Source organism: Telopea speciosissima, chromosome 3 (assembly GCF_018873765.1).
Source record: "Telopea speciosissima isolate NSW1024214 ecotype Mountain lineage chromosome 3, Tspe_v1, whole genome shotgun sequence".
NCBI classification, from domain to species: Eukaryota; Viridiplantae; Streptophyta; class Magnoliopsida; order Proteales; family Proteaceae; genus Telopea; species Telopea speciosissima.
The window spans coordinates 72,625,058-72,651,589 of NC_057918.1; the positions used below are offsets into that span (position 1 = coordinate 72,625,058).

At 37.7% G+C, this 26,532-nt stretch overlaps 1 protein-coding gene and 1 long non-coding RNA gene across 3 annotated transcripts in view; one reads left to right on the forward strand and one right to left on the reverse strand.

Annotated features, from left to right (window-relative positions):
* The window catches only part of LOC122654675 (serine/threonine-protein kinase STY13-like), a 26,352-nt gene extending 14,030 nt beyond the window's left edge, over positions 1 to 12,322 (reverse strand). Inside the window, exons 1-2 of one of the 2 annotated variants that reach the window (XM_043848881.1) lie at positions 12,144 to 12,322; positions 10,650 to 11,927 (exon numbers count right to left, since the gene is read on the reverse strand). In XM_043848881.1, coding sequence (XP_043704816.1) covers positions 10,650 to 11,554 — 905 coding nt within the window. In that variant the 5' untranslated portion in view covers positions 11,555 to 11,927; positions 12,144 to 12,322. Of the gene's footprint in view, positions 1 to 10,649; positions 12,014 to 12,143 lie in introns of those variants that run through there. The other variant, XM_043848882.1, reaches the window with a different exon arrangement.
* Positions 11,960 to 26,532, forward strand: part of LOC122654676 — a 23,139-nt gene continuing 8,566 nt past the window's right edge. Inside the window, exon 1 of the long non-coding RNA XR_006331947.1 lies at positions 11,960 to 12,073. This is a non-coding gene — a long non-coding RNA (uncharacterized LOC122654676). The remainder of the gene's footprint in view (positions 12,074 to 26,532) is intronic.

Sequence of the window (26,532 nt, forward strand, 5' to 3'; positions counted from 1 at the left end):
AATTTCCAAAAAGAATGAAAGAATACAAGGGGGGAACATACCACCTTACCCCCAACCCAAGAGACAGGATATAAACAAAGAAAAACTGGGAACTACATTCTGAGAACAGGCAAACCAGCCCTGTCTTCCCGAAGGATACGTTGAAGCTCTCCCTGTGGCAGATTGTCCTGCCCAAAAGTAGTGGAAGACCCAGCCTCACAGGCTCAATTAGCCAACCAATCTGCAGTCCTATTACTTTCCCTATACGCAAAGGAAATACAAGGCCTAACCAAACCAATCAGTTCCAAGATTTCCTGAAACCAGCACCAACCCCTCCATAAGTTACATCTCTTTAGGCAAACCATGCTGACAGTGAAAAATGAATCAGAGTTAACCACGACATCAGAGAGGCCTAATCAAACCGTCTCTCAAAGCATGAAGCTCAGCAATTGAGTTCGTGCAGGCACCGTAGAAGCTAGAGAAGGCCGCCAAGACAAGCCCCTCTGAGTTCCTTATAATTCCTCTCGCCCCCCCCCCAACACTTGGGTTCCCTCTACATGCACCATCCACATTCAATTTTACCGATACAAAAGGCGGGCACCAATATATAGGAAGAGGGCGTCTTAGCCTGGGAGGGGGGGCCGAGACTCCAAGAGCAAGTAGAATTTGCCTACCCCTAACTGAGGAAGCTCTGCCAAGCTTGGTTGGTAAAGGGAGGCGATTCACCCAAACCTTAATGCTCTCAACTATACCAACCGCCGATCTCATCCTAAGCACTTCACACAATAACATACAAAAGAAAATAAAGAAGCAACAAGCAAAGGTAATGTAGTCCTAGATAGACAGGTCTACTAGGAACCAGGTAAGTTAGGATCCTCTAAAACAGCTGGCCGGTTGGCAGAATTGTAGTTTTAGGCCAAAAACTAGGGTTATGTTTAGGGTAGTGAGGTTGGATATTATTTGGTAATGGTAGGCAGGTCTAGGGGAAGCTAACAATGTAGGTTTGAATAATGTTTAACTGAAAATTTGAATTTCAGAAAATTAGGGTTAGGGTTTCGGATTTTGGGAAATAGAAAAGGGAATGAAATTAGGATTTAGGATGGGATTTCGGGGCAGGGCTTCTGGTCAAGTGTTTCGGGCAGTGAGAGAGTAGTTCGGCTGTAGTTTGGATGGGTTTGGGTGGCTACATAGGTCTAGGCAGTATTTTAGGGTTTTGGGTTTTAGTAAGGTTGAGGGGAATTAGGGTTTTGAAGGGAGGATGGGGGAGAGGTTGCTGTCGAGTGTTAGGGGGAGGGTGAAGATGCTGTGGATGAAGTTTGGTTATAATTGATGGAAGGAATTGGGCTGGACAGGGTTTAAATGAAGCTAGGGTTATGGGAATCGATAATGGGAATGTAGGCTTAGGTTGGAGGATGAGGAAAAGAAAGGTAGTTGCAGGAAAATTTAAATAACTTACTGGTTTTGCAGGAATCCAATTAGCAACAGCTTGAAGCAACCTGAAGCAGCTTGAAGCAACTTGAATGCAGAGAAGAGGGCCTCCTAATCTTAATAGATGCAAGGAGTCGATAGGAGTCCACCAATCCCTTCATCTTGAGATCCACAAGGCACACTCACCAAGGAGCAGAGTAGCAGCAGCAATGGCATGCAAACATGACTGAAAATAATTAATCTGAACTGTCGGGGAGCCTCCCATTTTCTTTTATTTATAATATGGCCATAGGCCAAATCCTAATACAATCTAATTACTTACCTCACTTAAATCGTGGAAGGGTGTAATACTTTAATTAAAACTATAAAAACTTAAAATATTCCTAATCTACCAATAAGAAATAAAGCCTAACAACCAATAAGAATTAATCACTTAAATTGAACCAAGACTGAACCGGTTCAATTTAAGTTACATTAAAAACTGAAAAATAAACTAAGTATGGGAAAACTAAAGCTGAAACAAACTAAGTACTAAACTAAGGCTCCAAATACTAAGCCCTAATCTTAGGCTTCTTCTTCTTCCTCTTCTTGCGGGTGCTTGGATCTGCATCAAAAAGTAAAGCCATAGAAGGTATTATCAGATTGCTTGTAGAGGATGCAAGAGAGAAAGAGAGAGAGAGACAGCCAATCCACACCACCAAAGCACACATAGATTTAGAGTGGTTCGGACCAACTTGTCCTACGTCCACTACCTTGATCATGGACCAAAGATTCCTCTACTAATAGATACTTTTCCCAGGCAAATATCAAGAACTCTTACACACAACGGCATGCTCTGTACCCAAGCCACACAGGCTCCAAGGATTTTACACCAACTGGTCACACAGCCCTCTTTTTAAAACATACAATGGCTTCTTATTACAAACCGGATTACTGTAATCTTTTCAACACACTCATGATCAAATACAAGATGATGCTACAAAGTACTTTGCACGTTGTAGCTCTTTGATCAACCTTTCTTAGAATGATGTAGTGTTTCAATACACTTCAACACATCAACAACATCTCAAAAGGATGTAGACAATGAAGCTCAAGCACAACAGTATCACTCAAGATTATTTGAATTAAAGCTTGTACACTAGCTGCTTGTAAGTGTGTTGATTGATTATGACATCAAGAGACTCCAGCCCTTTTATAGGCAAAACGAACTACCGTTAGAATCAACTTAAGCTTCTCCGTTGAATCTTGAATTCCACTTTCATTTCAAAGAGAAACTAGCTGTTGGAGAACCACTAAAACATCAAATCAATTATTAACATTAAGCTCATTTAGGTCTTCAATATTCAACTTAGATTACCAAGAAAAATTAGTTGTTGGAGCTCCTCAATATCAATGAAGATGTTTAAGAATTCATTCAAGTGGCTATAGTCCAAATGGTCATTAATAGATAGTCAAAGACCCTTCAACTTCTTGACCACGCAACATTTTACTATCGCACGATAGTCACGGAAGACCATGGCTGCAGGGAGCCAGGGACTTGAGTCGGTCAGTCTTGAACTCTCATAGAAGATGGGCGCAGAAGATCACGACATCGTCCATCTAAGATGACACAAATTTATAAACTCTCGAACATGCATTGAAGATCACACGAAAGACCGTAAAGGTCGTCCGTGGAAACTTGGACATTTAAGCTTGGTCATCCATGAGTTTAGACTTAAGACTTTCGATTTTACCATTTAAAGCTCGGTTGTTTGTCCATGTTCACGGAAGTGTGGACAGCAAACATAGACACTCACTCTTCTAAGACAAACCACCTAGCTTCTTGGTATTTCCATCAAGTGCATTACTTGATGTCATTTTCTGGGCTTCTCTCATCTTGTTAATCATACACATTACGATCTTTAAGGATATTACAATCAGATCAAATCCTAATGTCTTGACTTGAAGTAACCTTCCATTAGATTAGCTTTCAACTCTTTGATTATTCAAGTACATGGAAGACTATCATCTGCTTTGCAGAAGACTGTCTTCACAAGTTCTTCTTCCAATCAACATGTAATGTAGCTCTAAATAGGAGATGATCATACTAGAGACCAAGCAACAGGATCAAGTAAAAAGGGGGCTGCTGGTTCGAATGGATAGAATTAAGATTTAGGTCAATTCCTAGGGTTGGTTTGGGTAATGAGAATGTAGATTATATGATTAAACTAGGCAGGTTTTGGGGAGTTTAAAGAGGTAGCTTAGGTTAGGTTTAGATGAGAATTTAAAATTTCAGAAATTAGGGTTAAGGTTTCGGGTTTTGGGTTTTAGAATTTAGGTTGAAATTAGGGTTTCTAATGGGAGTTTAGAGTAGGGTTTTGGATCGAGTATCACTGGCAGAGAGAGGGAGACTCGACTGTAATTTGGGCTGAATTGGATGGCTAGTTAGGTCTGGACAGGTTTTAGGCTATTTTGGGTTTTAATAGAGATGAGGGGGAATTAGGATTTAGCTATTGGGAATGGGGCAACAAACTAGGTCGAGTAGGAGGGTTATTGTAAGGATGCTATGCCTGAAATTTGAGGGGATTTGAATAATAGGATAGGGCTGGACAGAGTTTAGATGATCTAGGGTTTATGAAATTCAAACAGAAAATAAAGGGGGATCGAATGGGGGGGGAATTAGAGGATTAGGAGAAGAAGATACTGATCAAATTGCGGCAGAACTCCACTGGCAGCAGCTTGAACAGTGTTGAAGGATAGAACCACCATCAGATAGGGATCCTCCCGGCCGTCACGGCACAAGGAGTCACAGGAGATCCACCTGCCTTTCTTCCTTAATAGAACCACAAGGCAATCATTCACAAGGAGTAGCAGCAGCAACAATGGCAGCAAACGATTCTTTTTTTAATTCATCAAAACTTGTGGGGGAGCCTCCCACGATTTCAATACTCATAATAATAGGCCAAAGGCCAAATCCTATTACAAACTAAACTCTTCCTTCATAAATCATGGAAGAGAGTGAATAAAAATCAAAAGCCAATAACTCAAAGCAATAAAATGATCTAATTGTCCCTAACTTAAAATAAAAGACTTACATAAAATCACTTAAATTGACCCAATTGAACCAATTGGATGCAACCAATTTGAACCGGTTTAATTTAAAAACATAAAAATAAATTAAGTATTGGATTAATCCCGTATGCAACCTATGTACCCCTTGTCTAGGCCTGTTAAAGTGACCTATTACATAGAAAACCCTTGGGATCAAAGGCCCAACATATGTATATCCCAACCCTAGACTTATTCCTAATAAAAGAAGCCCAGTTGGTGATAAATCTACATCAACATGCTTTGTTCTTCATCAACTGTACCTCTTCAGCAGCTTGCGTATCATCTTTCTCTTAGCATATTAAGCACACATATTAATATATCCAAAACATACATCACACATTGGTTTTCATATCCAAAACACATAATAAATACATAGAACATTCTGGGTCCAACACATGGCAAGACCAATCACCACATTACCTACATTATTCAAGCATGATTCCATCCTTGCCAAAACAACCATCAAAGAAGCACATAATAGCATAAAGACAGCTCATTTATAAAGAACATCACAAACCCTACAAGCACATTATCCACACCATACAAGCACAATTCAATCCTTTTAATTTTCCAAAAGAACCCTTCTCCGTGAAAAAATAGATTCCTTTGTAAGGAAAAGGGGATTTTTTTTTGGGGTGGAGGGGGAGGGGGAGGTTTCTAAATTTTGGCTCTCCTCCCTCTTCCCACCTCCCCTTTTTTCTCACTCTATGTCTGTGCACGTGACTTCATTCGAAATCGCATTCAGTGTTTGTTCAACGTACACAGAAACAACACAATGTATGCCCAACATACACAGATCAACAACACCAGTAGCCCTTCCCTCCCTCCCTCATCTTGTTCAGTAATTCTACTATAGAAAAGAACATCTACTTACAAAATTCCACAAGATCCAAATCAAGAAATCTAAGATAAGAAAGTGAGAACAGCCAAATTTAAAACAAGGACAGCTCAATGATGCAAAATATCAGAACATTCTAAAACCCTCTCATCTAAATGAAGCTTGATTGCATCAACCATTCATAGCATTTGTCTAATCTATGTATGTTCGAATTCACTACCTAAGATGTTGTACATTGTAAGCAATTAGAAAGGAGATTAAAATTCCTAAATGCATAACTATAGGTAGTCTTGTGAAATCTCTTCATAGATTGTGCATCATTCCATGCAAAAAAAATTTTAGATTGATCCAATTAACAGAAGACATGATGGTTAACAAATTGATAAAACAGCACATACCAAACCCAGAAGTTTAAATAGACAAATGAAACATTACTGGTCAAAAGAGGAATAAGAGGACAAAGATTTAAAAATTGGATTCAACGGTTAGATGAGCCACCGTCAATCCAGGTCTGATGCCAAATTGACTCAGCCCATCCCAACCAATTTTGGCCAAGTTGGGTGGAAAGAGGGGTAAACATACATAGTCACCCAATCTTTTGAAGGGACCAGAATTGTATCCATAGATCAAACTCCAGAGGTACTGCTTTGGATAGGCCAATAATCCAGAGCTGATCCCAATACTTGCAAACATGGAACAGAAGAATCAAAAGATGTAACACTCATTGCCCTCAATGTTTTTAAAAGCTCGAAAAGAGAAAAAATGCAGAAAGACAACGGAAACTCCATCCTGCCCTGACCTGGAAGCCTTTCCATCACCCCCTTTACTTTTCAGCCACATGGACTGATGATTTTAATAAGCTGGCCCTTCAATAGGTTTGGAATGCACTTGAAAGGCCATTGGTCAAATTTGGTGAACTACCTCAGCCCTATGGCCCACTGGCCCCACCATTTTGGGCTCTCTCCTGGTTTTTCAATGTTTCATGTTGTGTTGACTTCCTAAACTTTGCAGACCTTTAATAAACCTCTATAATAACAACAGATCTATGTGAAGATTTGAACATGGATGGACGATGTTGTGGAAACATGTCCACCAAATTTGAGCCCCACCGTACTGCCACATAAATTTTCTCAACACATTAGCAAATTTGTTTAGTGGTATATTAATAAATAAATTTTGCATTGGATGAGTTCTGTTGTGAAGTAGTAATTGCACAAGCTATTAGTGTGGGGAATTAAGGTTCTATTCATTTCTAACCTAATATGTTTCCATAATCTCACTCTTATCTTCTATATTCTAACCTTTATAACCCTACATTACCAATAAAATAAAGCCTACAAGATGACAAAAACTTGGGAAATATGGCCTGGGATGTAACACATGGGCTTCTTTGAGATTCTTCACAAGTTTCAAAGATAGGCTTACTCTTTCTTATTTATTTTTATACATAAAATTTATTAGAATAACTCTCATTTATTAAACTCTCTCTCTCTCTCTCTCTCTCTCTCTCTCTCTCTCTCACACACACACACACACACTGACATGCATCCATGTGTCAAACCAAAGTGACTAAACTGCATCTCATCCCCCACCCCTTTTGAGAGTGATTCAATATCAATGAGGGAGCCTCAAAATAAGAAAGTTGCTTCTTGGAAAAGCGCCTTTTCGCTGCCAAGCCTTTATCTTATTTGGTCGGGCTAGCGTGCGTACTCTTCTGCTGAGCAAAACAGCGAGCCTACTTAAATAGCTTACGCTTACCAAGCCTAGTCTTAGCAGGGCATATGCCCAGGAAAAAAGGGAAGGAATAAAAAGTCAGAAAAAAAAATTGTGGTCATATTTCTGCAAGGCAGTGTTGGAGGATCACTCATGACTTCTTCCTAAGCATCACTGATGACTCGGTACTCTGAGTAAAGCTCGACATATTAGTCTTCCAGCCTGAGTGTAAAACATTCAATTTCATATTGACCTAATCCAACCAACAGCTATTTCTTCGTCGTCGTCATTTGGGAAAGAAGAGGCAGTAAATCCTAACCATTGAAAGTGAACATTTTCCTTGATTTTTGAAGACCTTTCCCTGCTGAGGACTCTCAGTGATGCTTAGAAAGAAATCATGAGTGATCCTCCAACACTGCCTTGCAGAAATATGACCCTTCCTTGCGTACCCAGTGCACGAGGCTCCCGCCACTACAGGGTCTGGGGAGGGTTCATAATGTACACAGCCTTACCCCTGCTTCGCAGAGAGGCTGTTTTCAGAGACTCGAACCCATGACCACTTGGTCACAATGGAGCAACCTAACCGTTGCACCAAGGTCCACCCTCTCAAAGAATATTTTGCAAGTAATTATTAAAATGAAAAATCATTAACACAATGCAAACATGAACTAATGCTGGCACTGGCTGATTTGTTCATGTTTACTTGATGGAATTCCTCATACAAGCATATAGCTGTCTATCAAACGTTCTGATCAAACAGTCTTGAAACTATTGCTGTGGATATGATATACTGCATAAATTCTGAGAAATCACATTTACCTGCTAATTAGTGTCATTGTAGTCATGTTTATTATATTTAAATTTAAAGTTAAGAAAAATGCATGTTTCTTTTCAATGCTACAAACAACTTGAGCCTGTTTACAGGTGTCTGGACCTCAATAATTCAGGTCAATGGGATGATAACAAAAGATATCTGGATTAAAATTCTTCGTATACATCTTAATAACAATTCAATAACAAAGAAGCCTGGAAGTGATGAGAGCTACATATGCTTATCATGAGGGCATAACATAGACTCATAACAATATGGATTAAACAAAGAAACAACCATGTTGATCTTCACACAAGTACCTCTTAGAAACCATAGTAAAGGGTGAATTAAGAACACTGAGAATATGCACATACCAGTTTCACTCTATACGTATAGATGAGATATATACAGTAGGCAGTGTCTAGAGTCCAGGCAACTTGGTCACCTAGGCGGTCATCACCTTGCATCCAGGCCCCCTCCAAGGCCTTGGGTTGCCTAGATGCCATGACAACTACGATATACACATACTGTATGGTTTTGTTTTATATGATAATTAATAATAATTTTTTTCCTCACCTGTCGAAAATAATCATATTCTCCAAAGTGTGAGAGGGAATACTACACCTGTACCCACTTAAAAGGGAGATTGGGAGTTACAATTTACGACATAGCATGCTACTAAAGATGACTAATGCGGCGAAAATTGACCTTGTAACATGGTTTTATGGATCAGCTGATCCAATCCCTAAAGCAGTTGATTGGTCAATCCACAGGCAATACTGGCTTTCATTCACCGAACAGGCTCATCTAAATATGTATTGGTCAACCTCGACCAATCCAGAATTGTACCACCCAGGAATCTCCTGGGTTTGATACAGACCATTAAATTCTTTCTTGAAACCTAATTCCAAAGTTCTAAATCTCGGTTTTGAGGCCGGTTTCGACCCTGGCCGAAACCGAAATTTCCCAATTTTCGATCGAAACCTGGTATTTTCTGGGCAAAATTCAACATATCATGGGCTGGTCAAAACTGGTCGAAACTGGCCAAAATTGGTCGAACTGACAGAAATGTGCGAAATATGGTCAAAACCAGGTCGAAACTTGGTACGAGTCAGTATCGACTCAAGGTTTCGTCTCAGTTTCAATTAAGAACTTTGCCTAATTCAAAAACACTTACCTTGATTGTATTGAATGCGGATGTTTAACTTTCTTCCACACTGCATTAGGTTAAATGCAAATGATAATGGAAGAATCACACAAACATGCATTCGATAAAAGTCATGCAGACAAAAAGTGTCAATTATTGAAGAGAGTTGCTAAATTCCAAACAATTCATTACTTATTAAAAAAATGTAGAAACACTTTTTTTTTGGAAAGAATAGATACATGTTCTATTTTAATAAGTAATAATCTTCCTCGAACCACATTGTATATATCAAAAGGATTTTCACAACAAAAAGATGCCAGAGAAAACAACTACTCTAAAGCACCAAGGCAGGCTGGAGGATTCATAATAATCATTGTTCCGGAGGAGGAAAGCTTGCCAAGCACAAGCCAGACAAAACTAGTGCAAGATCTCAACCGAAAAGAAACCACCAATTTCACCCCACACAACATAGTTGCATATTTATTCACCCAAAAAAAACATAGTTGCATATGAAAACCACAGCATCAAAGTATATTATAAAAACGAACTTGTGAAATAACATTAACCACAGCATCATAATACGTAACTAGTGTAAATGTTTAACAGGAATTCAGCCACACCAGAACATAGTACAAGATCTCGCCGAGATCTCGCAAAAATTACGGTTCCGTAAAGTCTTGAGTCAAGATAGTAGGCGATACATGAATTGTGCAAGATCTCAGTCAAGATCTTGGTATCTCGCCAAGATCTCGGTTCGACTCAGTTCTATTAAAAGGCATTTGCCTCGGCCAAATTTCGACCTCAACTTGAAATCTCACCTCTCTCGCTCTGCTGTGAAGGAAAAACACCTCCAAGTGAGGGTTTTGGTGCTTTTTTTTGGCAAATCTCACATCAACTAAAGATTAAAGCTTGGAAAGTCAAGATTGAAGCTTCAACATCAAGAGAGGGAGCTATATTGCATCTCAAGAACATCAAGTTTCAACATCATTTAATCTATGTCTCTTTCCAAGTTTCTAATAATTATTAACAAACTGTCAAACCATCACCATGTATGATTATGAATATGATGCCTAATGTGTAAATGGCTTATTGTTTTATGATTTTTAATTCCTAGTGCATTAACTTGTTTTACACCGCTACTTTAACTATATATGTTCTAAATAATGTGTGGAATAGCCTAGGATAGAGCTCACATACGTCGTAGACTACCAACCTAGGGTCCGAAGTCCAAGTACAATTTTGAGTTTGAATTTGTAAAAACTAATGTTTCCATTGTGTTTAGAAGGGCCTAAAATAGGGCGGATGTCAAGTTCCAAGACCTATCTTGGTCATATAGCCACTGAAATCCACCACCAAGTCAAGACAGGAAAAAAAATACACCAACTCGCCGAGAATCCGACATCTCAATAGAACTCGGTTTCGTGGCCTGGCGAAACCAGGGGTGAAACCGAGACCTAAAACCATGCACCAGATAATAAAACAGAAACCATCATTCAGCATTACACAAACCAAGTGATTTAACATCAAGAAGAGTGGTAAAAAAAAAACTGAAAATAGCAGGAAGGAAAGAGGAAAATGCAGAAGCATTAAATCATAGAAAAGCATAAAAAGAATCTTCATCACAAGAAGGCCAAGATGCTTACGGTGCCATCCATCGGTAAGTTCCTGTTTCTGGAGTCATTCCCTCAGTCTGCACCTCAATACGCGCCACACCAAAATCCGCAATTTTGATGGACTTATCAGTAAAAATCAAAAGGTTGTCCGACTTAAGATCCCTGTGAATGAACCCTAGCCCATGCACATACGCCATCCCCCTCGCAACATCCAAGGCCTGCTTGACTGCCAACTTCAATGGTACGGATCGATTTTGCCTCCTCATCAGGAACTGACGGACTGATCCTCCTTTTGCATACTCTGTGACAATGCACCAAACCATGGATTTGCGGCATGCCCCAATAAACCTGACTATGTTGGGGTGTTTCAGGGTGGCCAACATCATCACTTCCTGTTGGAACTGTTGTTCCATCAACTGTGCCCTCTCTGCATTGTTCTCTGGCCTTTCCAATATCTTAATCGCAACATCTTCGCCATTGTACGTACCTTTATAGAGCTTCCCAAAAGCTCCCTGTGCAAAAGCGGTCCCCATGTTAAGCTTCCTCAAATCAATCGTCCATTCATCATAATTTGCAAGACCTTCCGTGGGATATCTGCTATCCATCAGGGCTTGAGCCAGTGCATCATCACTCAGCGCATGAGAAACCCTTCCCGGACGAAGAACACTGTGGCCTACAGAGTAGTTGTTGTTGACAGGACGCAGACCAGGGTGGTTTAAGATATGAGTGAGGGAATCGTTTGATCCGACGCTGCTGTTTTCCACAGACATCGAGACCGAACCCCCACCGTTACTCGTCTGCAAACTTCCAACACTGTCGATTGACATGTTGGAACCCTCGCCAAGTTTCTCATAAAACCCTTGTGTAAAATCATAAAAGTTGTTTGGATTGTTGTTATTGCCAATAAATCCAGTGAATTTTGGACCCTCCACCATCTTTACGACCGTCACGCACCACCTTCAGGTCTCTTCACTTCTTCAGCATCGGATTCTCCAAGCTCGACACGCTAGAGAGAAAACCCTAAAAAGCAGTTACTTCAGCTCTGACGACGTTCTTCTGAGTTCTGACTGACTTGATGGTGCAGTTTCTTCAGTATATATCCGTTTCTCCAAAACAAAGTTCCCGCAGAACCCTAAAAGCATTCAAATCGAAAAGCTTGAGAACCAAACTTCAAACTTCCATTTCATTCTGTTGTTGAGATTCTTCCTAGCGTCAGATACCGTACCTGTCAGAATCCGTTCTCAAAGCTAAACCCCCAAACCCAAAACCCAAACTGAAAAGCTCGAAACAAGGACACAACAAGAGGGCCTGAAAAAAGGAAAGTCAAAAGCAAAATTCGATTTCTTCTCTCAGTTGCAGCAGATAAAATTTCAACAACATCTTCATCAAATTCTTCCAAACTGGACAAAGCCATAACAAAACCACAATCAAAACGATATAACACCGTAAAAAATGTCAGAAGCCCTGAAAAAATTCAAAATTGCTGATCTAGACCTCCAAAACACAAATAGCATAATAACGCACCTCGATCGACGGGGTTCTCTCTCAACAATTCTTCAATTTGAAGCTGCAGACAACATTCAAAGGTTAAAGCAGATGCACCGAGCATGAAACACGAGAGAAACGGCACTTTGGAGGAGCTATTACGCCCTGTTAAAGACAGAGACGACCAGTAGAAGTAGAAGAAGAAGGAGAAGGGATTGTAATAAAAGTCATCGTCTCTCATTTTCTTTTCGCCTCGTTTTTATTTATTGCTTTATTTTTTCTTAATTATTAATTTCTAATTGGTGTATTTCGAATCTATAATTATTTATTTACGCCATTTGTCCAGATCTCATTTATCTAAGCAGGTCGATAAATTCGCAATTTCTCGCGATTCCCGTGCATCCGGACCAATGGCCGAACATCTCGCGGTACGTAACGGAAGTGATACCGGACAGGACATCACCTTACGAGATTTGACAAAATTTGCTCTTAAGAAGAAATACGTTAATACGCGTTAGAGAGACAGAGAGACAGAGAGTGTGTAATCTTGGCTTATGACCCATTGAACCGTTCATGATCGGTTGGAGAGTAGAACTGCTATTGACCCTAAACCTAGCCTAATCCAAAACTGATTTATGGAAGGTTTTTATTACTACACCATTTAAAACTGACGTTAGAGAATTATGCAGTTGTTTTGGCTAGACTAAAGTAGTGTTTAGGCAAGTTTCAAGATTAACATTTTTGTTTTTTTTGAGTTTCTACATCATCATTAAGGAATTCTTTTGGATAATGAGTTTCTATTGTTAAAAAATCATTAGGTTTTGTTAAACCCGAATCCATTTCCATACAAAGATAAACACAATTGAATAAAATACCAAGGAAATAAAACGTACTTAGCATCCACATATATTAGCTAAAAATAAGAATAGATAAGAATACCTTGAAAATCAATAATGATCCGATGAAAAATGGTTGTAAATCCTCGAATAATCTTGGTTAACTGTAATGGGGATCTTCCACAGTCTCCTAGACTCCCACAGAGCTCCATTTATTGTGGAAAAAAGAGAAAAGATAATAGTGACTACAAGTACCCTTCATCATTAGTATATATAATACTCTCCGAACCCTAACTCACTTCTACAATGGGTCAGGCTGGTCCGATCCATCTCAATAAAATAAATAGCAAGTCACGTCAACCCTTGTATTTCTTGATTCCTATCAATAATCGACCCAATAATCAATCACGTCCACACATTGTCATTGAAAAATGTCTAACAATCTCCCACTTTGGCTAGATTAATTATAAAGTTATCATTATCAGATGTGGCCATGGAATCTCAATACAACTATAATGCTACTAAACCTTGATCCAGTTAGCAAATATATCAATATCGAGCAACAGTAGAAAATACACATCAACATATGGCATACCACTTTCTGTCAGCTACAAACAAAGATTTACTTACTAACATTAACCGCCTTGAGATAATTTTGTACAAGGAAGGTCGTACATGTCTGTGATCACATAAATATCGTCATCATTCATTGTGGGTCCTTAAACATACCATGAGCATTGTTATACTCATTGATTACCTTTGAACATCGTCATATTCGCAGGTGTAGACACTGAATTTTATCACCCCCTTGGCAATGATGACAATGGGACACGGACAATAGGTGACGTGTTTTCTGGACCCCAAATTACCTATCCTATAAACCCACAGGCCCATAAAGAACCCCAATACTAGAGAAGCCCATTTAAGGCCCAAAAAAAAGAAAAAAATGGCACTGCGCTCCCACGGCGCCGTGGACACTTCCTCAGCATCGTGGGGGCCCACCATGGCACCAGTGTACCTTTTCTACGACACCGCAAAGGGGTATGACATCAGCCTGCTGACGTCACCCATGATGCCTTGGAGGTGTTATCTGGCCAAGGGTAAGGGTCCCCCCTCCCTTATTTTTCAAGGTTTTTTGGGGTAAGGAGACCCTCCATCGGTGATTCTCACCTCTTTTTCCCTTTTTTGTTTTCACCCTCTTTTCCTCTCTTTCTCTTGTGAGTGTGTGAGTGAGTGAAGCCCCTTCGGCGTAGGTAGATCCTTCGGTTATCCACCCGATATTAGAGCGATTTCACTCTTAGAGTGTGTTATCCCATCAGTGCACGGATAACAAGTGAAACTCTCCCTATCGCAGGCATTGTTCTGTCTGTTTGTCTACTACCAAGCCATTTAGAAGAGCTGTTATTCTGCCCAAAAAAGAATCAATGTCGGCATGTTCGTTCGTCTCCCCTGAGCCAAGGGAATACATTCACACAGGTAAAGTTACTGCATTTTTATCGATTCAATGTAGTCCTTTCGCGTCTCGTCGTTTAATGTACATTTTGTATACGTAGTGTAATCCATAATGTCATAATGTTGTTCGTAATATTCCATCCCCGTAATACAAGAGAGAGAATATTCGTCATTATGTAGAATCTTTTACAGAGAGACCGGTTTCGGCCGGGCGAAGTGGGTGCCTAAAACCTTCTCACACTCGTAACCTGATCCTTTACCCGAACCTCTGGGCTGACCATATGGAGTCACGCAGCTCGATTCCGTTTACAACGGATAGGGCTACACTTAATGGGTCCTAGGCCCTAACCCTAGGTGGCGACTTCACATTGTTTTAATATATTTTGACGCATGATCCCAACCCCCTGATATCATTCTTGTACATTGATAGTATTACCCAGTATTAATCCGTCTGTCGCCAATAAGGCTGCGGAAACTGTTGGGTAATCACTTTCCTCCCCAATCATTGGTTTCGATGATAACAAACAGACATGCTTGAAAATAGACATCAAGCTAAGAAGTCAAGAATCAAAGAATAAAGAACTTAGATGATCAAGGATGTTGTAAAGCCATACAAAGCTTCTTCAATAAGAAGATCTAATTAAGATCTTTTGAAGATTGAAGAACATCTTTGAAGATGTCAATATAAAGCTCAAGATCGAAGACTCAACCCTGTAGACACACACCACTTACACACAATGTACTGCATGATAATTTTAAATGAAAATTGCATTGCATACATCATGCATTTTAGAGACCTTAAGAGGCTAGATTATATACCATAATGGCCTTAGTATTAATAGGGTTTAATATGTGTAAGTACCCACTGAGAAAAATCACTGAAAATACCCTGTCTGTGAACCGATTTCAGAACCGATCGACCAGTTGGTCCTTACACAGATCGACCGCCAGTCACAGAGGCTGAAGTGGGACGTACCAGTTGGGGAACAGGTCGCCCAACACCAATCGATTCCACAACCGGTCGACCGACGATCGACCGGTTGGTACAATTTGATTCCAACGGCTATATTTTACAACGACTCTCTTAAAGAGGTCGACCGACACACAAAGTGATCGATCGATTTAACTAAAAACTAGCCGTTTTTAATTCGTTGTGACTCAAACTTAACCCAGATTTTCTGTGTAAATAGAGCATCTTCTTAGCTCTAAATACAACACTTGAAAACCCCCCAAGTACTATCCATTGAAGATTTATTTGTGTGAGTTTCAAATCAAGTGAGAGCTATATTCAAGCATTAATCTCAAGCTCTCATTGTTAAAGTCTGGCCATCTCTTACAAGCATCATTCAAGAGAGCTTCAACACATCAAAAACCTTCTCCGAATTCATATTTCAAGCTTTATTATGTTGAAGGCATTACATAGAGCAGTCATATACATATCATTCTTCACTTGCAAGGAATACATGACACATTCCTTGCCTAGGTAATCCTTACCTTCTATCTTTCAATTGTTTATGCTTTTGAGTTAAGAAAGCATTTTTACATTAATCTGGATTGTACTTAGATTAATGTATAGGATCCTCTTATCCTGTGAAAAAGAGTTAGGATCCTCTTATCCTGTGAAAAAGAGTTATGATTCTCTTATCCTGTGAAAAAAATTATACATGTGTTCTTTCCACCTACTGTACTGAAAGGAAGTTACTAGTGAAATTCTCTCAAGGTTAAGAGGAGTGGATGTAGGCTTGGTTTAGTCGAACCACTATAAATCTTGTGTCTTCCGATTTCCGCATTATTTCTGTTTACTATTTTGTTTCAAACACTTAATTGTGAGATAAATCAAAAAAGATTTAAAATTCACTAGTGATAACTTATTCACCCCCCTCTAGGTTATCTCACAATTGGTATCAGAGCGGGAGCTCAATACACAGAGACTAAAGATCTATGGCAGCACACCACAACGCACTTGAGGAACTAAATGTCTCGAGACCTCCATTGTTTAATGGTGATAATTTTGTATATTAGATAATTAGATTTAAGAACTTCACATGTGCACACAACTTAGATATCTGGCATGTCATTGAAAACTAATAATATATTTTCACCAAGAAGGTTGGTGATGAGAATGTACCTAAAACCACTGACGAATTATCTCCAGTTGAAAAGGAGAAAATTCAACACAACTTTAAAGCTATTATCTTTTTGTAATATGCATTAAGCGAATCTGAATTTGATAAAATAGCTATGTGTGAGTCTGCTAAAGAGATTTGGGATACTCTTGTCATTTTCTATGAAGGAACAACACAAGTGAAAGAATAAAAAATTGATAAGCTTGTGACTGAATATGAATTATTCAAGATATTAGAAAATGAAACTATTGCTAATATATTTTTTAGATTTATTAACATCATAAACAAGTTAAAGGGCTTAGGGAATACCTACACCAAGTCCGAAAATGTGTGAAAGATTCTCAGGTCACTTCCTCCCAAATCCAGACCAAAGATTACGGTCATAAAAGAATCAAAGAATTCGAACATGGTCAGTATGGATGAGCTTATGGGATCTCTCCTAACTCATAAAGTTGAGTTAAATGAAGATGATAAGTGGGCAGAGACGAAAGAGCCAAGGAAAAAGACTATTGCACTTAAAGCTGCAAACTCTTCTGATGATGAAAATCTAAGTATATCAGAAAAGGAGATGTCTCTAATCACCAAGAACTTTCAAAAATTCCTCAAAAGGAAAGGAAGAAAGTTTTTCAACAAAGGACAGACGTCAAGAGAGAACAAAGGTAAATACATCTCTAAGGATAAACCATGTTTTTCTAATAGAAAAGATATAGTTTGTTATGAATGCAGAAAACCTGGTCACTTCAAAACTGAGTGTCCAAAGGGTCAAGATAAGAAGAAAGCCTACGTCACTGAAATATCATGGGATTCGGATGAAGAACAAGAAGAAGAAACCACAAACCTAGCACTAATGGCTCATGAAAGATAAAATGAATTAGAGGTAAATTCTAACTTTTTTAGTTCAAATAACAATTCAATTGATGATATTGATACAAATGATATAGATGAAGATGATATAAAAAGAGACTTTGAAGCCCTCTATGAGGCAAACCAAAAGCTTGAGGCTTCCAACTCTACATTAGAAAAAAAAGTTATTAATCTTCACAATAAGGTAGATAGTCTAAATGATTATATTACTAAGCTTGAAGAAGAAAAGGAAAATTTGAAGTCGGCCTTGCTAACCTTTACTAAAGGACAAAAGTCCTTGATGCTTTTCTTGGTACACCACAAAATATCCCTCTTGATAAGGAAGGTCTAGGCTATGATGGGAGAATCCCACAACATGCCAAAGGAAATAGTAAGATGGTACATCCAAAAGAAGCAAGCTAAGGTCAAACTTCAAATTCCCAAGTACCCTCTTCTAGAAATCAAAGAGGAAAACAAAACCATAGAAAACCAAAGAATCATGCCTTCCAATATATCTATCACAAAACGTATAGGTCACAAAGGGAATTTGTTCCCCAAGAGCCACAAAGGCATTACTATAGACCACAAGCTCCATACTTTATGGAAAGAAACTATAGACCTCACCCAAATCATAGGTCATAAAAGCCTTACTACCCAAGACATTATGAATCATATATTCCTCAAAGAAGAAGGAGATCTCAAAAGTCTTTTGATAGTCAAAAGAGGACACCATCTCCTTGAATATCTATCATAGATATCAAAAACCAAAAACTCAAAAATTTACAACACAATCCGGATCATCCTCAAGTAGCTATGGTCAATCCCCAAGCAACCTTTATTCCATGAACTACTCTACTAAGAGAGTATAGGTGCCCAAAGGAACCCTTGATCCGAACCACAATGGACCCATAAGAATGTGAGGGCCAATGTATATTTGAATCTTGTTTTGTAAGTATGCTTGAAGAGCAAAGATCAAATTGAATGGTACATTGATAATGGATGCTCAAAGCATATGACATCAAATGAAAAGTTGTTTACAAAACTAAGAAAATATGATGGTGGATAGGTAACTTTTGGAGATAATGGCAAAGGAAAAATTGTTGGCATCGAAAACATAAATATTGGAGGTACTACTATTTCAAACGTTTGTTTGGTAAACAAACTTGCTTACAATTTATTTAGTGTAAGTCAACTTTGTAGTACTGGATTTAAAGTAAACTTTAATGTTTCACATTGTTTAGTTATGGATGCTAATGATGAAATCATATTGAAAGGAACTAGAAATAACAATATATATACTTGTATTATTGATGAAACTAATCCTAGTATTACATGCATGATTTCACATGAAGAATCAAATATTTGGCATAGAAAGCTTGGTCATATAAATGTTAAGTTGATAGAATCCATCATATCTAAAGATCTTGTTAGAAACTTGCCTAAACTTAAATTTAACAAAAATTATTTTTGTGATGCTTGTCAAAAAGGGAAACAAGCAAGAGTTTCTCATAAATCTAAGAATATTGTATCTACAAGTAGACCCCTTGAATTACTTCATTTAGACTTATTTGGTCCTATACCTACTCCAAGCTTGAGTGGTAAAGTATATACATTTGTGATTGTTGATGACTATTCTAGATATACTTGGACTTTGTTTCTTAGACACAAAAATGATGCTTTCAATGAATTTGCAACACTATGCAAGAAGATACAAAACCAAAAGGAATATTTGGTCACTACTGTAAGAAGTGATCATGGTGGTGAGTTTGACAACTCAAACCAATTTAGAAAATTCTGTGAAGGTATCACACACAACTTCTCAGCTCCTCGAACTCCTAAATCTAATGGGGTTGTTGAAAGAAAAAATAGATATCTTCAAGAGACTGCCCGGACCATGCTTAGTGAATATTCTTTACCAAAATATTTTTGAGCTGAAGCGGTAAATACTGCTTGTTATGTTTTGAATCGTGTTTTAATCCAAAGGATTTTGTCTAAAACTTCGTATGAATTGTTCTTTGAAAAGAAACTCAAGGTTTTTGGATGTAAATGCTTTGTCTTGAATACCAAAGATCCTAAAGGGAAATTTGAAGAAAAATCTGATGAAGGTGTTTTTCTTGGATACTCTGGCAACAGTAGAGCCTATAGAATATTTAATAAAAATATCTTAACTGTGGAAGAATCCATGAATGTCAAATTTGATGTTTCATTTCCCAAAAATAGATATAAACCATTGGTTGATGATGATGAAGATACATTATCCGAGATTAAAAAGAGAGTTGAGACCATCTCTCTAGATGATTCCATCAAAGATAACCCTTTAAAAGAGTCAACTGGACTTCCTAAAGACATAAGACCTGTAAGGCATCACCCCTTGGACCAAATAATTGGAAGTATTGAGAAAGGTATTCAAACTAGATCTAAAATCCAAAATACTTGTGATTTTGCTGCTTTCTTGTCTATGATTGAACCTAAGAACATAAAAGAAGCACTGCTAGATAATGATTGGATTCTGACTATACAAGAGGAATTACATTAATTCAAAAGAAATGATGTTTGGGAACTTATTTCAAAACCTAAAAATAAATCCATCATTGGAACAAGATGGATTTTCATAAATAAACTTGATGAAAATGGAATTGTTGTGAGAAACAAGGCAAGACTAGTTGCTCAAGGCTATATTTAGCAGGAAGGAATTGACTTTGACGAGACTTATGCCCCTGTAGCTAGATTAGAAGCTATAAGAATGTTGTTAGCATTTGCTTGTCATAAGAACTTCAAACTTTATCAGATGGATGTAAAAAGTGCATTCCTAAACGGTTTTATAATTGAAGAAGTTTTTGTTTCACAACCTCCGGGATTTAAAAACTCTACTTTGTCTAATCATGTTTATAGACTAAAAAAGGCTTTGTATGGACTTAAACAAGCACCTAGAGCCTGGTATGATAGATTAAGAAAATTTATTATTGAGCATGATTACATTATTGGTAAAGTAGACACAACTTTGTTTGTAAAGCACAAATGATCACATTTAATCATTGTTCAAATATATGTTGATGATATCATTTTTTGTGCTACTGATGAATCTTTATGCATTGAATTTAGTAACTGCATGAAAAATGAATTTGAAATGAGTTTATTAGGTGAATTGAATTTCTTTTTAGGACTTCAGATTAAACAAACTGAAAATGAAATTTTCAATAATCAATCTAAATATATTAAAGAATTATTGAAGAAATTTGATATAAATGCTCAAAAAGCTTCTTGCACTCCTATGAGTACTTCACTAAGTTTATCAAAAGATGAGAATGGAACTCCTTTTGATCCCACTCGATATAGAGGTATGATTGGCAGTTTGCTCTACTTGACTGCAAGTAGACCTGACATCATGTTTAGTGTTTGTGTCTGTGCTAGATTTTAAGCTAGCCCTATGCAATCTCATGCTAGTGCAATCAAAAGAATATTCAAATATTTGAAAAATACTGTTAATGTAGGATTATGGTATCCTATGAACAACAATTTTGAATTACTTAGCTTTTCTGAAGCCGATTTTGCTGGATGTCATCTCGATCGCAAGAGTACAAGTGGAACTTGCCACTTTCTTAGATCATGTCTTGTTTATTGGTTCAGTAAGAAACAAAATTGTGTCGCACTCTCTACTACTGAAGCTGAATATATTGCAGCAGGTAGGTGTTGTGCTCAAATTCTCTGGATGCGCCAAACTCTCACTGATTCTGGTATTTCTTTTGAAACTTAAAAAATAATGTGTGATAGCACAAGTGCTATAAATCTCAGCAAAAATCCAATTCTTCATTCTCGAGCCAAGCACATCGACATTCGTAACCATTTCCTTCGTGACACTGCTCAAAAGGGTGAAATTGTCCTTGAACATATTGACACTGCTAGACAAGTCGCGGACATTTTCACGAAACCCCTATCCGAAGAGCGTTTCTGCACACTTCGACGTGAGTTGGGCATCTGCAATCCTTTTTGAATTAAAGCATCCAAAAATACTCCTATTTGACTGAAAAATCAGTCTTTGTTCCAAAAATTCAAAAATAAAGGATTTCTGTCTCAACCGATCGACCGCTTCAATCGTATCGATCGATCGGATCGCTAAAATTTCATTTTTAAAGGAATCCGAGAAGTCATTTCTTCATACCTTCTCATTCTATTTTCGTGCCTCTTCGTTCCAAAACCCTTAAACGAACCTTCTAGGGAAAAATCTCTATAAAAACCCTTGAATCTAAGCCCCAGTTCACTTCAATCTCATATCTTTCCCTCAAATCTCTCTTTTTCCTCCTCAATGGCTCCAAAGGATGGTGCTCCAAGCAAGAAGAGAAAGACTATAGCAAACAAAGGGAAGACTAGGGCTTACAATGAGTCTCTCTTCTCATCTCTTGAAGCCTCTCTGTTTTGGCCCAAGTATTTGGAAAGGAAAGTGATCCAAGAACGCCATGTGAGGACTGGAGAACTCCAAACTGGTAATATCTCATAATACTACACTTTTCTTGGATGGGATTCTGCACTTTACCATAATAATTTCTGTTATCCTACTTCGGTAAAGTATATTTATTGCAACTTGGAAGTTGAAGGCCAAGATGGAGACTTGAGAATCAAATCTCTAGTCAATGGCATTCCCATCTCTTTCAATATGGAAGATTTGGAAGATATTTTGAATATTAGGGCTTATGGTGAGTTCAAGTATCTCAAGACCAAATAGAATTATGATGATTTCATGAATAAGGCTGAAGTCTATGGCAAAATCATGCAAAATTATGATGAAAACTCCCAAAAGGTCAAGGCTGTCCAATTTCAAGATATTCCTAGGGTGATGTGTCTCATCAACTCCTACAATCTTCTACCCAAAGGAGGCCATAGGGATGCAGTGAAACCCTTTGAGGCATACCTTGCCTGGTGTTTGGTTACTGAAAACCAAATTAGCCTTCCATATCTAATGACGAGGGTGATGAAAACTGCTTCCAAGAGAGTTTCCCAAGACAGTCTTCCATATGGTAGGACTCTTACCACTATTTTCTATCATTTCCAAATCGACTGTTCTAATGAGATTCCTGAAGATAAGCCATGTGACATTGATGCTACAACAATCAAGAAGATGAACTTGTCCATTGTTCCTCCTGTTACTGAAAATCGCAGAAGGAAATCAAATGCATTTGGCACTGAAGAAGAAGACTATGATGAGAGTGATGATGTGGACTATAATCCTCCAGAAGGATCCTCCTCCACTTCTGATCGTCAGATGATGCTGGACTACATGAAGGCCACTACTGGACACCTTGACTCCATGGATGACAAGATGAACTCCATGATTCTTCAACTTTCTTGCATCACCCAGCACTTCAACATTTCTACTGCTCCTGATGCTACCGATGCTCCTCATGCCTAGCCTATCTTTTATTTTCAGTCTTTAAAACTTAAACAAGTTAACTTTGGTACATTTGGGTTGTAATAGCTTAGACTATGCACTGCTTTTCATTCTTGCACTTATACTTTAAACCTTATATGCTCTTGACTTAATATGCTTAAGGTTTAAAATTAATACATATGCTTTATTATCTTTGATGCATATTTGTAGGGGGAGTTTACTTGCGTATGCTCATAATTGCTTACTAATATTTTCTGCAGGGGGAGCTTGTTGCTCTTTTCATCCCTCACCTTTTTGCTGTTGACAAAAGGGGGAGAGAAAATGGATGATTTAAAAATAGATGATAATTTATTGACAATTTATTCTTGTTTACTTAATGCTTATGATGATGCATTCTTCTCTTGAAATTTTCAAAAATAGATACCATTGCATTGTTGTTAAATCATAAGGTTTGTCATCATAAAAAATGGGGAGATTGTTGGGTAATCACTTTCCTCCCTAATCATTGGTTTTGATGATAACAAACAGACATGCTTGAAAATAGATATCAAGCCAAGAAGTCAAGAATCAAAGAACGCATCAAGCCAAGAAGTCAAGAATCAAAGAATAAAGAACTTGCATGATCAAGGATGCTGTAAAGCCATATGAAGCTTCTTCAATAAGAAGATCTAATCAAGATCTTTTGAAGATTGAAGAACATCTTTGAAGATGTCAATATAAAGCTCAAGATCGAAGACTCAACCCTGTAGACACACACCACTTACACACAATGTACTGCATGATAATTTTAAATGAAAATTACATTGCATACATCATGCATTTTAGAGACCTTAGGAGGCTAGATTATATACCATAATGGCCTTAGTATTAATAGGGTTTAATATGTGTAAGTACCCACTGAGAAAAATCACTGAAAATACCTTGTCTGTGAATCGGTTTCAGAATCGATCGATCGGTTGGTCCTTACACAGATCGATCACCAATCACAGAGGCTGAAGTGGGACGTACCAGTTGGGGAACCGATTGCCCAACACCAATCGGTTCCATAATCGGTCGACCGGTGATCGATCGATTGGTACAATTTGATTCCAACGGCTATATTTTACAACGACTCTCTTAAAGAGGTCGACCGACACACAAAGTGGTCGACCAGTTTGACTAAAAACTAGCCGTTTTTAATGCATTGTGACTCAAACTTAACCCAGATTTTTTGTATAAATAGAGTATCTTCTTAGTTCTAAATACAACACTTGAAACCCCCCAAGTACTATCCATTGAAGATTTGTTTGTGTGAGTTTCAAATCAAGTGGGACTTATATTCAAGCATCAAGCTCAAGTTCTCTTTGTTGAAGTCTGACCATCTCTTACAAGCATCATTCAAGAAAACTTCAACACATCAAAGACCTTCTCCGAATTCATATTTCAAGCTTTATTATGTTGAAGGCATTATATAGAGCATTCATATACATATCATTCTTCACTTGCAAGGAATACATGACACATTCCTTGCCTAGGTAATCCTTACCTTCTATCTTTCAATTATTTATGCTTTTGAATTAAGAAAACATTTTTACATTAATCTAGACTGTACTTAGATTAGTGTGTAGGATCCTCTTATCCTGTGAAAAAGAGTTAGGATTCTCTTATCCTGTGAAAATGATTGTAAAGGTGTTCTTCCCACCTACTATACTGAAAGGAAGTTACTAGTGGAATTCTCTCAAGGTTGAGAGGAGTGGATGTAGGCTTGGTTTAGTCGAACCACTATAAATCTTGTGTCTTCTAGTTTTCGCATTATTTCTGTTTACTATTTTGTTTCAAACACTTAATTAGGAGACAAATCGAAAAAGATTTAAAATTCACTAGTGATAACCTATTCACCCCCCTCTAGGTTATCTCACAGAAACCTCATCCACTGCGAGGACCATGGTACTTACAGCAGATAATCGAACGACTTGGCTCATCACCAATCGAACATCCATGGCTAAAAACAGTCGAACAACTTGTCTCATCATCAATCGAACATCATTAAGCCAAAATAGCCTTCAACTCATCAAACGACATATGCATGCATACAAATGCTATTCATCACATCAAGCAGAAGTGTCATGATTAAAACGAAACATATATCTTATAATTTCTCCCACTTAACGAGCATATCAATCAAGTAAAGAAGAATTCTCATTCAACAAACATATCAATCATGTAAAGAAGAACTCCCATTCAACAAACATATCAATCATGTAAAAAAGAACTTCCACTAATCAAAAGAAACAAACAAATCAAATCAACAAAGTTTGAAGATAAAAATTCAAACCATAAATTATGCATAAAGTAATCTAAACCATCAAACTACTCGAACTGATTATTTCCTTGTTCTCAGTTAAGTCATCACTCTCAATGTTCTTCTTTTCCTTATTGAGTATAAATAGATATCAACTCCTTTAAGGATATAATCATAGTTTGTCACGTACATCAATTTCCTTTAATATATTATTCGTGATTTTATTCGCTCATTCATTCCTCTTTATTATTTCTTATTTTATTTCAGCGTTTAGCCTGATCATTTCATACAATCAGTATACTTTTATTGCATAACACCAAAGTGGCTTCCATTAGATGGCTCAAGGCCTATTATACACCACAGGTTCACATATTGGTTTTTAACATAATTTTTCATCATTTCAGTCATTATTGATGGAACATTCTGTTCATGGTTCATTATTTATGTTAGTTAATCGTTAATTACCTTAATCATTCACTTATTATTTCATCTACCATAATAAGTTATCATTTGTCAATAACATAACTTTCCATCATCATATAGAAACACAATATCATATTATCAAAGGTTTCTATATTGTACAAATCAACATGTTCTTTCACCATCGCGTATCCATTTATCATTCAAGCATGTATTAACATATTACCATAAAATCAGTGGTTTTACACTTTATCATCATCAACACACTAAATATATGTATGCATGCACTCTAGATGATAAACATCAATCAACAATTCAATCAACATTGCTTCTTTACTGCATTCTTTCCCTTTTGGGTCAAATGCACACATCTTTATCGCATTGCAAGTACCGCGAGATAGCAACAACTTTAAAAAAAATTTCTCCACCTTTGGGTGATAAGAAAGCCCCTAGGTTATGCACCTCAATTATAATAATTTTATTGCACTGTAAATACAGCGAGATGTCGATGACTTTCAAAAATTTTCATCCACATTTGAGTTATAAGAAAAACCCCTAGGCCACGCATCCGAAATTTCTTGAGTATACTATATTTGAATGGACATACTGCCTTTCCGTGAAAAGATCAGTAATTTTCAGAAGTCCCATCACCATTGGGCATCTGGAACCCTTAGACTTTTATGTGCATATCACTTCGTCAATCTTTGACTACATTGTCTTTGGGCTAATATAACCTATTCCGTTTCTTTGACAGAACCATAAAAGGATACAATGTGTCACTTTGATGGATCACCATTTTACCCTATGATAATTCCTCAACCTGATTCGCAACAACATAAGTGAAAATAAACACATTAAACGTTCATAATACGTTACGACATACACATTAATCGTCAAAAGTGGCAATGGTCCACCCAAAATAGTCCAAATATGCTTAAAGTTGTATAATCGTTAAAAAATAGCACCCTAGAAGTATTAAACATGCTAAAACCAAGTACCAAGCGGTAGGTCTTGAAATTTTGAACAAAACAAGACCAATCGGAGCCCAATCTGATGCTCCATACGCCCCACACACCACCCGAAGGTG